The sequence below is a fragment of the Schistocerca piceifrons genome, chromosome 1 (assembly GCF_021461385.2).
Source record: "Schistocerca piceifrons isolate TAMUIC-IGC-003096 chromosome 1, iqSchPice1.1, whole genome shotgun sequence".
Classification (NCBI taxonomy): domain Eukaryota; kingdom Metazoa; phylum Arthropoda; class Insecta; order Orthoptera; family Acrididae; genus Schistocerca; species Schistocerca piceifrons.
Genome location: NC_060138.1, coordinates 1,031,276,380 through 1,031,293,698, shown reverse-complemented (window position 1 = coordinate 1,031,293,698; position 17,319 = coordinate 1,031,276,380). Strand labels below are relative to the sequence as shown.

Below are 17,319 nucleotides of genomic sequence, written 5' to 3'. Positions count from 1 at the left end.
GTGCGATGGGGAGGTTCCCTTGTGAGTATCAGTGTGGGTTTCAATTAAGGAAAATGCTACAAGCAGAAAACCGACCCCATTATTCATTGCTTTCATCTACTAAAATAAGGCATTTGGCACAGTCAGCAGGTAGGAGCTTTATACATTACTAGTAATGATAGGGTGCCCTCCAAAACTTCTGACGATACAAACTTTTCACAGTGATATGGAGGGTGCTGTGATATTTGGAGGAGTCACATTAGATTCTTTTGTTATGCAAAGAGGATTTTGTCAAGGTTGTGTACTGCCCCCTCCCCACTCCATGGTACAGCCTTCTCATTACTTCTCAATGTTGCTTTCTGTGAAACAGAACTAGGCATCCAGCTACAATCACAGCTGATCGCAAACAACTTTCTTACTACTCAGAGATAGGCACTATAGTGAGGAATTATTTGTAAGCAGCCTTGTATTCATTGTTGATGCAGCCTTCGTAGCTCTTACTCAAAGCTACCTTCAAAGGCTTAGGGATAAATTTGCTTCTGTGTCTAAGATCTTCCCTATGTCTGTAAATGTAAAGAAGACTGTTATTATGGCTCAATGGTACACAGGTATGTCTGCCATAAGATTGGATGGCTTCTTGTTGAATGTAGTCAACAAATTCTGCTACTTTGGCTTGCTAGTGTCAGATCATCTCTCTAGATGACAAAATACTTGTGAGAAAGGAAAAAACAGTGAATGCCTTTGTGAAGCTGTGCCCAAGAGTGGGGGAAAAATAAATGTTAGTATGTTTTATGTATGATCATTATGAGCATATTCCCTCTAAATGTAGTATGTCAAATTACCTTTCGGGGTGCGTTTTTCTCCTTAAAAGTAGACTTGCGCACAAGCAAAGAAAAAAAGAAGAGGAAAAAAAAAAATACTACTTGCACTTTTCTTGCTCCCTCTACACACCTGCCAAGTATCATTAAGCGAAGAAGGCAATTGTACAGCCCATCATCCGTGACATGTAGTAGCTCTAAAATGCTTGGTGTCAGGATATGTGACAATCCTGTCTTTAAGAAGAAGGGAAATTCATCTTGCCCGCATAGAGATGCTCTGGAGCATATCAGTTTCATTTTCCCACATGATATCTGCAAGCTCTTTTATGCCTATCGTACCACAAGCCACATCATGTGGAAAGGTGATTTTTACGAACAGCTGGACAGCACTGCCATGGATAGTCTGCTTGGTCCATTGGTGACAAATTTCCTCATGGAGCATTTCGAAAGACTGGCATCATACTTGACATATTGTAAATCTAAGATGGGGTACTGATATGTTGACAGAGTTTGGTGTTGTGGAGTCATGGTGAGAAACAGATTGGTGACTTTTCAAGATGTCTGAACAGTCTCTACACCATCATAAAATTGACTGTGGAGGTAGAAGAGGACCAACAGTTACTCATTTTAGAAGTGCTGGTTATGAGGAATTGTCAGGACCTGGGACACAGTGTGTAAAGTAGACACACATGGACTGATACCTGCACAAACTGCTGAATCCTCACCAGATCCAGAAAAGAGGAATGATTAGCACATTTGTGTCACTGACAAGACAAATATGTAAGCCACAGCACCTCGGACACAAGAGGCAATGCGTGATAAGCATTCTGATGAGCAGTGTTTACTCAACCAGTTACAAACAAAGTGTCAAGAAATATAACACTTGGCGAAGTGACACGTCAGAAGAAGAAATGGCAGATATGCCTTTCTGCCATATATCCCAAGGTGATGGATAGAATCAGTCATATATTGTGCAAATATGGCCTTCTGCCACCGAGCAGTGTGTCAGCAGTGTGCAAGTAGCAGCATTACTGCATTTACTAGGCAGTCTTGTATTTTAATAACCATTTAAATTTTGTGTCAAATTGTTTGTGCTCTCCGTAGATTAGTTCAGACGTTCTTTGCATAACAGTATTTAGTATGGATAGGGACAGCGACTGCTGTGTTTGGATGCGGGCTGAGTTGGCATCCCTTCGCTCCCAGCTTCAGGCAGTGTTGGCTTTGGTCACACAGCTTGAGGCTCCTGCCAATGGGCATCACTGTGGGGGTCTGGATGGGGGTTTGTCGGGGACGGCCAGCTTGTACGATGCATCCCCTGATCGGACTGTGGCTGTGGCTGCCCGGGATACTGCCCACATTGAGGCTGACCCCTCACCCGTGGTAGAGTGGGAGGTCGTCTTGAGGTGTGGCAGGGGGCGAAACACATTCCGGAGGGCTGAATGGAAGGCCTCTCCAGTTTGTCTAACTGGTTTCAGGCTCTGTCTCCGGCTGATACTGATCTTCGGCTGGACATGGCTGCTTGTCCTGTTCTAGAGGTTTCCCCTCAGTCTGCAAGATCCGGGCGGTCGCAGAGGGTGGGCTTACTGGTAGTTGGGAGCTCCAATGTCGGGTGCGTAATGGGGTCCCTTAGGGATATTGCTGCAAGGGAGGGGAAGAAAACCAATGTGCACTTCATGTGCATACGGGGGGGGAGTCATTCCAGATGTGGAAAGGGTCCTTCCGGATGCCATGAAGGGTACAGGGTGCACCCATCTGCAGGTGGTCGGTCATGTTGGCGCCAATGATGTGTGTCACTATGGATCCAGAGGAAACCCTCTCTGGCTTCTGGCGGCTATCTGATTTGGTGAAGACTGCCAGTCTCGCTAGTGGGATGAAAGCAGGGCTCACCATCTATAGCATCGTCGACAGGACTGACTGCGGACTTTTGGTACAGAGCCGAGTGGAGGGACTGAATCAGAGGCTGAGACGGTTCTTTGACCGTGTGGGCTGCAGATTCCTCGACTTGCGCCATAGGGTGGTGGGGTTTCGGGTTCCGATGGATAGGTCAGGAGTCCACTACACACAGCAGGCGGCTATACGGGTAGCAGGGGTTGTGTGGCGTGTACTGGGCGGTTTTGTAGGTTATCTGACCTTGGGCAAGTACAGAAAGGGCAACAGGGTCAAAGGGTGCAGGACAAAGTCAGGACATGCGGGGACCAAGCAGCAATCGATATTGTAATTGTAAACTGACGAAGCTGCATTGGTAAAGTACCGGAACTTCAAGCGCTGTTAGAAAGCACTGAAGCTGAAATCGTTATAGGTACTGAAAGCTGGCTAAAGCCATAGATAAATTCTGCCGAAATTTTTCCAAAGGCACAGACGGTGTTTAGAAAGGATAGATTGCATGCAACCGGTGGTGGCGTGTTTGTCGCTGTTAGTAGTAGTTTATCCTGTAGTGAAATAGAACTGGATAGTTCCTGTGAATTATTATGGGTGGAGGTTACACTCAACAACTGAGCTAGGTTAATAATTGGCTCCTTTTACCGACCTCCCACTCAGCAGCATTAGTGGCAGAACAACTGAGAGGAAATCTGGAATACATTTCACATAAATTTCCTCAGCATGTTACAGTCTTAGGTGGAGATTTCAATTTACCAGATATAGACTGGGAAACTCAGATGTTTAGGATGGGTGGTAGGGACAGAGTATCGAGTGACATTGTACTGAGTACACTATTCGAAAATTACCTTGAGCAATTAAATAGAGAACCGACTCGTGGAGATAACATCTTGGACCTACTGATACAAACAGACCCGAACTTTTCGACTCTGTAAGCACAGAACAGGGGATCAGTGATCATAAGGCCATTGCAGCATCCCTGAATGTGGAAGTAAATAGGAATATAAAAAAAGCGAGGAAGGTTTATCTGTTTAGCAAGAGTAATAGGAGGCAGATTTCAGACTACCTAACAGATCAAAACGAAAATTTCTGTTCCGACACTGACAATGTTGAGTGTTTATGTAAAAAGTTCAAGGCAATCGTAAAATGCGTTTTAGACAGATACGAGCTGAGTAAAACTGTGAGGGATGAGAAAAAACCCACCGTGGTTCAACAACAAAGTTAGGAAACTACTGCGAAAGCAAAGAGAGCTTCACTGCAAATTTAAACGCAGCCAAAACATCTCAGACAAACAGAAGCTAAACAATGTCAAAGTTAGCGTAAGGAGGGCTATGTGTGAAGCGTTCAGTGAATTCGAAAGTAAAATTTTATGTACCGACTTGACAGAAAATCCTAGGAAGTTCTGGTCTTACGTTAAATCAGTAAGTGGATCGAAACAGCATATCCAGACACTCTCGGATGATAATGGCATTGAAACAGAGGATGACACGCATAAAGCTGTAATACTAAACAACTTTTTCCAAAGCTGTTTCACAGAGGAAGACCGCACTGTAGTTCCTTCTCTAAATCCACGCACAAACGAAAAAATGGCTGACATCGTAATAAGTGTCCAAGGAATAGAAAAGCAGCTGAGATCACTCAACAGAGGAAAGTCCACTGGACCTGATGGGATACCAATTCGATTCTACACAGAGTACGTGAAAGAACTTGCCCCGCTTATAACAGCCGTGTACCGCAAGTCTCCAGAGGCACGGAAGGTTCCAAATGATTGGAAAAGAGCACAGGTAGTTCCAGTTTTCAAGAAGGGTCATCGAGCAGATGCGCAAAACTATAGGCCTATATCTCTGACATTGATCTGTTGGAGAATTGTAGAACATGTTTTTTGATCGCTTATCATGTCATTTCTGGAAACCCAGAATCTACTCTGTAGGAATCAACATGGATTCCGGAAACAGCAATCGTGTGAGACCCAACTTGCATTATTTGTTCATGAGACCCAGAAAATATTAGATACAGGCTCCCAGGTAGATGCCATTTTCCTTGACTTCCGGAAGGCGTTCGACACAGTTCCGCACTGTCGCCTGATCAACAAAGTAAGAGCCTACGGAATATCAGACCAGCTGTGTGGCTGGATTAAAGAGTTTTTAGCAAACAGAACACAGCATGTTGTTATTGATGGAGAGACGTCTTCATACGTTAAATTAACCTCTGGCGTGCCACAGGGGAGTGTTGTGGGACCATTGCTTTTCAAAATATATGTAAATGACCTAGTAGATAGTGTCGGAAGGTCCATGCGGCTTTTTGTGGATGATGCTGTAGTATACAGAGAAGTTGCAGCATTAGAAAATTGCAGCAAAATGCAGGAAGATCTGCAGCGGATAGGTACTTGGTGCAGGGAGTGGCAACTGACCCTGAACATAGACAAATGTAATGTATTGCGAATACATAGAAAGAAGGATCCTTTACTGTATGATGATATGATAGTGGAACAAACACTGGTAGCAGTTATGTCTGTAAAATATCTGGGAGTATGCGTGTAGAACGATTTGAAGTGGAATGATTATATAAAATTAATTGTTGGTAAGGCGGGTGCCAGGTTGAGATTCATTGGGAGAGTCCTTAGAAAATGTAGACCATCAACAAAGGAGGTGGCTTACAAAACACTCATTCGACCTACACTTGAGTATTGCTTATCAGTGTGGGATCCGTACCAGGTTGGGTTGACAGAGGAGATAGAGAAGATCCAAAGAAGAGCGATGCGTTTCGTCACAGGGTTATTTGGTAAGCTTGATAGCGTTACGGAGATGTTTAGCAAACTCAAGTGGCAGACTCTGCAAGAGAGGTGCTGTGCATCGCAATGTAGCTTCCTGTCCAGGTTTCGAGAGGGTGCGTTTCTGGATGAGGTATTGAATATATTGTTTCCACCTACTTATACCTCCCAAGGAGATCATGAATGTAAAATTAGAGAGATTCGAGCGCGCACGGAGGCTTTCCGGCAGTCGTTCTTCCCGCAAACCATACACGACTGGAACAGGAAAGGAAGGTAATGGCAGTGGCACATAAAGTGCCCTCTGCCACACACCATTGGGTGGCTTGCAGAGTATAAATGTAGATGTAGATGTAGAAAGACTATTTGCAAACTAACCAAGAAGAGTAAAGGGAATATCGGATTAGAAAAATGACAAAAGGGACTCACTTGCAATGCTGAGAATATGCTCCATATCCTGTACCAGAGTAAAAGTCTGTGTGGGAATTACTGGACTCTGCAACAACACCTGGTTCATGGATAATGAACAGTGTTGTACATAGGGACATATGAGAAGTCAGCTGTGATGGTGCTCAAACATTGTGGGATTGACCACATAATAAAATTCGTCAACATGGAAGTTCTCACTGTGGAGAGCAGCTACCATGCTTGCTCATTCAGAGAAGTCACTGAAATACACAAAGATGACAATGTCTCCAACAAGAAAGAGGACAGTTAAGCACAGTCCTGCATTTCCGTGCCGCAGCAAACAACCATTGCAGATAGCAAGGGGAGAACCATAGCGGCAATAACAAGACATTGGGATGGAGGGCATAGCTTGAACGTCAGTCATTTGTGCTGGTAAAACGTCAGAAAAATCATGAAACATTGACGGAAGAACCTAAGACTGAATCCAATAGAAATTTGTCGATTTGTCAAGTTTTCACAAAAGCCTTAGCAATTTTTACAAAGATAAATTTTCAATTTCTCATGTGATTGTTTTCTGGATTTATGTGATACAAGCAGTGTAGTTTGAATCCATAACTTCCTCTGTGCTCAACAGTCTTGTGTTGCCCAGGTATTGTTTTGTTAACATTACTTTGTTATTTGAGGTTATGAACTAGCAAAGATTTGTATTTACAGAAAATTCCTTCTGTTAAAATGACATAAGTTAACTGGGAGGAAATATTTAAACTGAAAGTGTAGCAGCTGTTAAAATGAACCCACTGCTTACTAGCAGGTCACATTAACATGAGGATTCTTTTTCTATTTCCTTTCATACAGCTCAGTTATTTCTTCTCTCTACTACACACTTCCACACTACCTGGAATTTCATTTATAACCATAAAAGTTTTTTTATTGAATCCTTTCTCTTTCCTAGCTTCTTTTTCTTGATTCAGTATGGTTTGTTGCCAAATTTTTTACCTCATCATGCTGTCAACTTAGTCTCTAGTGTTAATTGTTACTTCTTGTTCATGTGTTACAGATACTCAGCTCCATTAGTGAACATTTACTTCCATCCTTGTCAAGCTCTCCACCTGATGTTGAAACCTTAAGACTGTATTTGGTGTTACCTTTTTACCACGAATTTGATAATCCAAAAAATTGTCAACGATTACATAGTCCATTTGGGCAGGCACTGCTAAAATTAAAAACAGAAGCAGGGAAAATTGTTGGTAAGTTAAACCTACATTTTTTGTTGTTTTCTTCTGTTTTCTCAAACATTTGTTTTTGTTATTTTCATCTTCTAATGAAGATTTTTGTATTTGAATCTCAATTTAATACTTTACGGAAGTCAGGCTATCTAAAGAAATGACAACAATGAAGCAGTAGTAGAACTTTGTTGAACAAAACAGAACTATAGAATGGAAGGAAATAACTGGGAAGTGATTGTATATGAAGATTTTTTTGATATTGATTTCCTCTCTGACTACAAGATTTAGATAACGTACAATTACTGATGTTCAGCTTTGGTTTGTTCCCCATGGTAAATTACCAACAAAAATATAATTATACTATGTAACAGTTATCCAACTGTCTTACATGAAATAGACATGAACCCTATGCTTAATGATTTGCCTGACCACAGTAGTGTCAGCAATAGAAAAGCTTCATAAATCAGGTTTAGCTAAAAAGGGAGAAGTATAGTTCCACAGAATCATAGATTCTGACTCAGTTTCACTATTTTGTGCGAATTTAAGGGACAAACAGTGAGAAGATGTTTACCAAGAAGAAACAGTAATTGTGAAGTTTACCGTATTTACTCGAATCTAAGCCGCACTTTTTTTCCGGTTTTTGTAATCCAAAAGACCGCCTGCAGCTTAGAATCGAGTGCAAAGCAAGCGGAAGTTCTGCAAAATGTTGGTAGGTGCTTCCACAACCAACTTCTGCCGTCGAATACATATAGCGCTACACAGGCATGCTTTGTAGGCACAAAGATAAATACTGGCGCCAAAACCTCTGCGTCAGTAAATAAATTTAAAAAAAAGGTGGAAGACGAGCTTTTTTCTCTGCCCTGAGTTTTGACCACTGCATTTTCATACATTATCCAACGAAGTAAGTACAAATTCCGTATTGTTCATCTTCGAATGTAGCAGCATTTCAATGTACTACGAAAATCCGACTGGCAAGACTGTTTGGGATGTTTGTCAATATGGCCAACTCTACGTTCTGAATTTTTTCCTGCCTGTGAGAAGAGATGGTTGCTAATAGGAACTTTTATGAATTGAGAATCATATGCAGTATTCTCTTCACCATAAGAATAATACGAATATAAACATTTTGCCATGTATTGTTTCGTGTTTGCTGCTATCTCATTTAATTCCTGTCTGCCTAATAAACTACGAAACTAGAGCGCGACAACAGCAAACACAGAAGAATATACATATCATGTCATGTTTATATTCATATTATTCTTATGCCTAATAGTGAAACAGTCAGAAATGAAGCACGGCAATTGACTAGATTTTTAAATGTAAGCTGACTCTAATTTCTGTGCAGAATGTAATGTACTAAACAGGCACCTGCAAAGATTTTCAAATGGAGAAAAATTTTCGCTGAACTCTGGTTCAGAACATCTTCTATCATACGCTATCTATTATTTGGTTCTTGTTGATCATTATCAAAGAAAGCAGCAGTTTAAGTAACAACAAATGGCAATCTCTTGCCATCATTTCGCTAATGAGATGATTCCTCTCTTTTTTTTTTTTAAATTGTAAGCAGCGGTAGCGCGTACAAAAGCAAGCCGTGCCGCGAGCAGCAGCAGGTCGTAAACACTCATTATCGTCATGCGACAAACAATGCACGACACAGTACAGTAATGCGTTTTCAGCTTAGTGTGACGTAAACACCTATAACAAAGAGAACGATACTTATCAGATCAAAGGAAAATAAGCAAACAATTCAAACCAGACGAAGCATGTGAAAAAGGAAGGTACCCGTATAAATACGGACGGAGCGCCTGACGCATAGCAATGGCTACCTGGTAAAGCTTAACTGCTATGCTTACGACTCGAACCAAACTACTGTAGCTGTATTGTCATTCATTCGACCTAAATTGTGCCTCATATTACAATGGACCAACTTTATTTCGATTTGGAGGTGCGGCCTAAAACTTTTCTCTCCCCTCGAATTTCGAGTCTCAAATTTAGGTGCGGCTTAGATTCGGGAAAATTTTTTTTCCTTGATTTCGAGTCTCATTTTTCAGGTGCGGCTTAGATTCGAGTAAATATGGTAATTGTGCCTTAAAAGTATTCTTAAAATGTGAAGAACCTGTCCCTTGAAACAGGCCTGTGACAATTGCAGTCAAAGCCAAGATAGAGGCTGACTATGTCTTGGATCAAAATATCTTTTGCCAAGAAGAGAGAGCCTTTTTAATGTAGATGGTTAGCTCTAATTAAGGACTAAAGTGGCACTACAATCACTGTTGTAAAGTTCTCACCATTTTCTCAAGACTCATGTACTGTGTGCAAAAATTCAGAATTTCAGAACAAAGTCAAAAATTTGGGCTATTACAAGGCATGAAATAAGTGAACTTGGTAAGGTAAATGGTGTTAAAGTCCATGATGACTATAGCTCCAAGACAGGTGGTGCTAGACTCAAAACATTGGCTAATAAATTTACTGAATTCTTCCTAACAATTGGAGCAACCATGTAGATAAATAATTGAAATAAATAACTTTTACTATTACACATTTTTGAAATGGACTTAAAAGTATAAAATAATTTCTCATAGTCCCATGGAGATTCCTAACTCCACACAGATAGTCTTGAAAATTTTGCTTGTAAATTTTTAATAGCTATGACAGTACTTGTAAAATTTAAAGTGATAAACGTGTGGCTCGCATGCAGTAGATATCTGATGCTTGAATAGTTCACATGTGTTACTAACAATTTTATTGCACAGCAAATTATATGAACTGTTATGTGATTTTTCCAACAATAGCTACTGTCTACACTCCTTGCTACTATCTAATGCATGCACCCTATGTTTTTCACTTCAAACTATATAGACCTTGTTGTAGCTATTAAAAATTCACAAGCACAAATTTTCAGGTCTATCTGTATGGTATTAGAAATCTCTATGGAACTAGGAGAAATTATTTTATTCTTCAGACATATTGCAACATCCACACATACCTTTGACATATAGTGACTAATGATGCCATCAAACATCCTCATTTTAACTGGAAATAATCATGGTTGTGCTTTGTGTCATGAAATAGAAAAGGCTCTTTTGGTGCTATTACATGCAAGGGGATAGAGAATAGTGCATTAAAAAGAGGTATTGGTAAAACTCATACTCCGTGTAGTTTTAAATGACATTTAAAACTTCAAGCTAATAACGTACCAGCCATTGATCTAACAAGCAATCACAATCAGTGTACAATTTGTTCACTTATAAAGAAAGGAGAGTGGTCTGAAATAGGATAAGTGATGTGTAAGCAACTTTGTGTCTTCAATATCTGTTCATTAAGGGAAACTGCATTAAAGTCACTGAGAAGGCGAGGCCATGACATTCAGATCATGGACTTACTTCAAACTTCGTACACTTTCAGTAGTCCATTAGGACAACATAACGTGCAAGTAGAAAGGTATGCTACCTTGACAACTTCGAGAAAATTTCAAGAGAAATTTTGTGCTTTAGTGATGAACTGGTGTGTTGCAACCCTGAGCATGAGATGCCAGTGATCGATGATGAGACTTGTATTTGGTTGAACTGAATTTCCAGTATTAAATGGCTATTTACTAATTTTAATTTTTACAACAAATAATATGTGACTTTTACTTCTATAAGCAATTTAAAAGCTTTATCAAACACCTTCAGACTTCCTTCTCAAGAAGATGCTTTTAAAATATATTCAATCATATGTCGCCAATTATAAGCACCAGTATTTACGAAAATGCCATGCTACGCATGGTGTACATCCAAATTGTCAGAAGAAAGAGAAATTTTTCAAAATGTCAGTGGGCTTTGTTTTTCCTGAGAAACTCTGAACATCCCTTGTGTATGCAGAAAAATTACATTTGTTCGGTATGGTAGATGCCACTTTAATTTATGTCTTCCATGTCTGTATGAAAAATGTCGTCCTGCAACTTGTAATGTCAAAAGCACACCCGATAATTAATCATATGTTACCTTCATATTCTGGTTTATTGTAACTCTTTGTATTGTTCAATAAAATTATTTGCACCTTTATTTATCGATGTTTGACTTGGGCTTTCCAAGCCTGTTCTTGCATCCAATCTCTGCAGATTGAAGCATACAGGTGCAAAACAGTTCTCAGTACCTGACCTGATTACAGGTATAACGGCTTTCAGAAGTCATGACAGGCATACATTTTCAGGAAAACTTTATGCAGTTGGTCATTTACTTGCCAGTAATTATAAATATCATATTTGTTGTGGCAATAAAAATTAACAAACTACCAAATAATATTCAAAATTCGATAAACGTTCGTGAAAATACTCGTGTCTTTTTGTCAAATTACCTTTCAGATGCAATATGTATGAAATAATATGACTAGTGCTGAAAAAATCTAAATTAAAGAAAAACAACGTGAGTGTGACTCAGTCTAGGAATCCAGTGATTATGGAACTTGTATTCTAACCACATGACTGCCACCATCACTCCTCTCCTCTCCTCTTCTCTAGAACGATTGCCTTTAACCACCTCGGCCATCCAGACATGCTTTCTATTAGACCCAAATTCTCAGCTTCCTACATGCAGCAGTGCATTAAAACCCTATTCACAAATTATTGATTTCCATAGGAGTTCGGATGATATTAGTGCACCTACACAGAAACAATCATCAAGGAGCCATCATGCTCTTACAGAAACGTTTATATATATCCATGTGTTGCCTATTATGTCGGACATCCTGACAGAAGAGACACTGCTCATATCTATAATTCTGTGACCACAACAGCTGTTTGATGAAGTAGTGTCAGTATGGATGCACAATCAACATCTGAACTCATACGGGGATCAGAAACATGTGAGTAGGGGGTTAATGCGTGGAGCTCGTTGTGGTGTGGCAAGTGGGAAGTTGGGAATTTGAGTCTGATGGAAAGTTTGTCCAGATGGCTGAGGTGGTTGTGACAGCCATTCTACGTAAGTGGAGCATCTCTGTTCGATTCCAGATCCACCACAAATTTTCAACTCTAAACATTGCATTGCTACAGTGCCCTGTGCGACTGGAAGTCATTATTTGCTTCAAATCCCTTTCCCATACTGTTTTATTTTGATTCCTTTCACCCCTAATATTCATGTATATTCTTTAAAACTTATATGCATTTCATACAAAGTCAGCCATACCAGCTGTGGTGTATAATGCATCCTGATCCATTTAGGACAACTCTGCAGCTCCCAAGCTGACAGCACAAGTCCATATAGTTACAGTGTAGGATGTTATAGGATCACTGAAGTGTCTGGTTCAGGCCTTCCATTCAGTTCAAAATAAGAGGTCCATGGTCATTTCAGGGACTATGCTGCAAGTAGAGAGCTTTGTTGTAACATCAAAATCAAAGTTTGTTTTTTCCACCACTTCCAACAGTCATTGGAGGGAATCAAGGGTGACTTTAGAACTGAGGCACAGGCAGGCGTTGTTTGTTCTGATACGAGAAACAATTGCAATTGGTTGTATCCTGTGCTTTCAGTTGTTTCTGGGAACCTCTCTTGAGCCTGTTGAAAAAGTCTCTGAGCATACACACTGAGTGCAGATTCTTCTCCTTCCCATCACTTGCCATAGTTACTTTGCAACAGCATATTGTGTGTTGCCAGCATACACCCTCTGCCTATGCCCACTCACCCAAACTGATAACTTGGTGGCCCTGTCCCTGTGATTCAAACTGACCTATTGTCCCTCCTTAAAACCTCAGACCTGTCACAAGGACTAACACCTCAATCACTACACGTCTTACCCCACTCAAACTACGCAGTACCATCTTCTTCCTAAGATCCACAAACCCAATCACACTGGTCATGCCATAGTTGCTGGCTTCAAAGCACCCACCAAACTTATGTCTGCCTTCGTTGATCAACACCTGCAACCAACAGTACCTAGACTTCCCTCCTATATTCAAGAAACCTGTGCCTACCCCACTCCCACCACACACCTCACTTGTCACCATTGATGTCACATCCCTCAATACCAACATCCCCCATGCACATGGTCTGTCTGCTGCTGAACATTTCCTCAGTCATTGGCTACCTGATCCAAACCTATGATATTGTTCCTGCTGAACTTAAATCACCTTTATACTTACCAACAACTACTTCACCTCTGAGGAGCGGAGATAGAAACAGATCAGGGCCACAACTGTGGGAACCAGGATGACTCCTTCCTATGCCAACCTTATCATGGGTCACTTGGAGGGGATTTTCGTGGGATCCATAAACCTTGAGCCCCTGGTTTGGTTTAAGTACATTGATGACATCTTTACCATTTGGACTCATGGTGAGGCTAAGCTGTTAAAATTCTTGGGCACTCTAAATACATTCTCCCAATTAAATTTCACAAGGTCCTTTACAGATCCCATGCCACTTTCCTTAACGTTGATTTCATCCTCATCAAAGGTCAGCTACACACTTTTGTTCACATTAAACCCACTAAAAACAATAGTTCTTACATTTTGATGGTTGCCGTCCATTCCACATGTAAGTTCCCTACAATACAGCCTTGGCATTTAAGGCAAACATATTTGTTCAGATGCAGACTCAATACCACCATTCTCACCTCAGCCTTCAAAGTACATAATTACCCCACGAGCCTTGTCCAGAAGCAGATTCCCTGGGCCACAAGATCCAATCCTGGTAAAGCTGATCCCTCGAATGAACAACATAGGGAGTACCCACCACTTGTCACTCAGCATTATCGTGGTCTTGAATGTATTAATCAGCTACTTCGACAAGGATATGACTTTCTAAAATCATGACCTGAAATGAGGTCCATTCTGTCTGACTTTTGCCCATCTCACCTTGAATAGCTTTTCATTGTTCTTCCAGTCTCTGCAGCATCATTGTCAGACCCTATGCACCTTCTGCACCCACCTCCCTACCCTGTGGCTCCTACCCCTGTGACCATCCTCACTGTAGGACATGCTCTATGCATCCTCCTATCCCCACCTATACCAGTGCTGTAACTGGCAAAACATTTACTATCAAAGGGAGAGCCACCTGTAATGACACATCGTATACCATGTATTATGTAAATAGTAAGTAAAAAATGGGTAAGAAAATGTATGTCAAAAGTAAACCAGGTAACACATCCCTTTGTAAATGAGAAAAGGAAGGTAAAATACCATCGCTGACAAGTGGATAACATGCAGCTTGAATGGTGATGGTAAAAGAAAAATGTATTAAAACAGTATTACTCAGCATTTGTATCAAACATTGTGCACTACACACTATTATGCATATACAGATTAAATACCTGAAAAGATGTGGTTAAACACTGTGATTGATACAATTATTGTCACATTAGAATGACGCTTTTAATTCATATTTTGATAACTGACAGAGTTAAAATGAATTTATCTGTCAAGCATCAATTAGATAAACGATAAAACATTTTTTTGTCTTTTTTTTCTCAAAAGAAAATGATAAACTCTTGTTTCTAAGTTTTGTGTTTATAACATTTTTATACCATTTTCTGACTTTTCTCAGGACTATGGTGGCGAGGAATACCCATTGACTATTTTGAGAGGCTCATTCGCATTTTCAAGGATGTGGTACTATATATACTACAGTTTGCTGAAGATGTTAAATCAAAGGTAAAAAATTGTAGTTTGTTCTTGAGTTAAGAATGCACAAAACAAAATTAAGCTTTTGTTTGCAAGACCTGACTGGAGATTACCTTTATACAACTACATTAAAAAAGAGTGACTGAAGCAAATTAATAAAAGTAGGTGATTTTGGCTAGTTATCTTTGAGACAGAAATAACTCTTGTTCGTCTTACATGTGTATACAATCACTGGTGTCCAAAATTTTTTAAATTTATCGTCATTGGGAGAAAAAGTGTGAAACAGGAAGGAAAAAGTAAATCATTCGAAAGTGTCAATGAAGGGAAATACAAACTGATGAAAATTATTTTGAAGAACCATGGACTCCATTGTGACAGCTTATTCCTGTGAGCGACACTTTTTTTGAGTGGGGAGTCACTTTTGCCTCAATTTCTCATGATTCAGTTTGCAGTAAATAGATTCTGCACGCCGAAAAGTGCTCATTGACAGAAAATTATTGTTTAAGTTCATTCACACTGTATTGTGAAAATTGATGTGGAAGCCTGCCATTCCATCAGTTGTTAGCATCTCACGGATGTTGTAGATCAATAGTTGTAGTATTTTGTAATTCAAAATTGCATTGAAGTATTCCAGTGCCAGCCGTTGTTATTGTTGTTACTATGCTCCTTGAAGATATTACTTCAGTTCCAGCTATTTGGAATACCCTTTAAAACATGGCATAATACAATTTCTGTTTGTGCTTGATGCAGAGAATAAAAATATTGCATGTTTAACATTCTGTTACCGTTGTGTTTTCCTCCACTACCAAATTCAGTAGTCAGTAGTCAGTGGCACTTCAGAATGTGTCCTGCAATCTATTTTTTCTCTTAGTCACTTTGTGCTATAATAAGGTTTCTTTCTGATTCAGTTCAGTATCTCTTCATTTGTTATCCCATCTACCCATCAAATCTTCAGCTTTCTGATGCACATTTCAAAAGCTGCTATTTTCATGTTTTCTGTACTGTTTATGGTCCATGTTTCACTTGATAGTGACGTGTTTCAGAAATTTTTTCTGAAAAGATTTTCTAACAGTTAAATTTACATCCAGTAACAATATATTCCCTTTTCCAGAAAAATAAAATTTTCTTGGTATTGGCAATCTGCTTTTTGTGTCCTCTTCACTTCTGCCATTATCGAGTATTTTACTGCCCACATTGTGGTTGGTAGCGGTGGTGATCAGACATTGCTTTATTGCTTTAGTTTGTTGTGTGGGATACCATCAAAACAAACTTTAATTTTTGATTGTAATACGAGGGTTGTTTTTTAAGTAAGGGCTGTTCGCGCGTATAGTCCCGTAGTTCGCGCGGGCGCCTCAACAAGCCACCGCGCCACTTGCCGGCATCCTTCCCGTTTACACTGATGCAAGTTGCAGCTCTGTAGCTGACGTGTACGCATCGCTGTGCTACTTTATAATGTTTATGATTATTGAATCGCCCGCCGCGTGTGAGATATGGTCAGTGATACGTTTCTTGACCGCGAGAAGCCTATCAGCTGCAGAAATTCATCGTCAGTTAACAGAAGTTTATGGCTTGAATGCAGTGAGTGAAGGTAAAGTGCGTCAGTGGGTTAGAGAGTTTAAAAATGGCCGTCAAAATGGCCATGGCGAAGAACACTCAGGCCGGCCCTCTGTGATCACTTATGATTTGGTGGCTGAAGTCGAAACAAAGATTCGTGTGGACAGAAGATTCACAATTTTCACTCTTTCTTTGAAATTTCCACAAGTTTCAAGATCGGTTTTGTACAAAATTGTGTCTGAAAACCTAAACTTTAAGAAACTGTGTTCTCGGTGGGTACCCAGACTCCTCACAGAGGACCACAAAGGGAAGAGATTTGCCACTTCATTGGACTTTTTGATTCGTTACGAGGAAGAAGGGGATGACATATTGAGTCAAATTGTCACTGGAGATGAAACAGAGGTATCCCATATCACTCCCGAAAGCAAGCGACAATTGATGAAATGGCGACACACAACCTCACCCGTCAAGGTCAAAGCCAAACAGACACTGTCAAAGCGCAAGATTATGGCAACTGTGTTCTGGGACCGGCGCGGTGTTTTGCTAGTGGACTTTATGCCACGAGGAACGACAATCAACTCAGATGCCTACTGTGCAACTCTAAAGAAGCTCCGCAGAGCAATTCAAAACAAAAGGAGCGGCATGCTGACAAAAGGAGTTTTGCTCCTGCACGATAACGCTAGGCCTCGCACCTCCCAAAAGACTTGGGATTTGATTGATTCTTTTGGCTGGGAAGTTTTGGACCATGCACCATACAGCCTCGACCTTGCTCCTAGCGATTTTCACCTTGTCTGGTACCAGAGACACCATCTTGGCGGGCAGCGCTTCAATGACCACGATGAAGTGAAAGCGGCCGTGAACTCTTGGCTGTCGGAGCAGGCGGCCGAATTCGTTGAAGAGGGGATTAAAAACTTAGTTGTACGGTATGACAAGTGCTTAAATAAACAAGGCAACTATGTAGAAAAATAGGTAAAAGTGTGTAGAATCAGAAAGTATCTTTTTTTAAAAATAAAAACGGTGCTTACTTAAAAAACAACCCTCGTATAATTCATATTTACTGTTACATGCAGAGAACAAAAAAATTTTGCATGTGATCCAGTT

General features: G+C 40.3%; 1 protein-coding gene across 4 annotated transcripts in view; it reads left to right on the top strand.

The window, feature by feature from the left end:
* The window catches only part of LOC124722968 (probable E3 ubiquitin-protein ligase HERC4), a 226,555-nt gene that overhangs the window by 94,377 nt on the left and 114,859 nt on the right, over nucleotides 1–17,319 (top strand). For all 4 annotated transcript variants that reach the window (XM_047248172.1, XM_047248237.1, XM_047248297.1 and 1 more), the window contains exons 12-13: nucleotides 6,908–7,097; nucleotides 14,588–14,694. In XM_047248172.1, coding sequence (XP_047104128.1) covers nucleotides 6,908–7,097; nucleotides 14,588–14,694 — 297 coding nt within the window. The remainder of the gene's footprint in view (nucleotides 1–6,907; nucleotides 7,098–14,587; nucleotides 14,695–17,319) is intronic.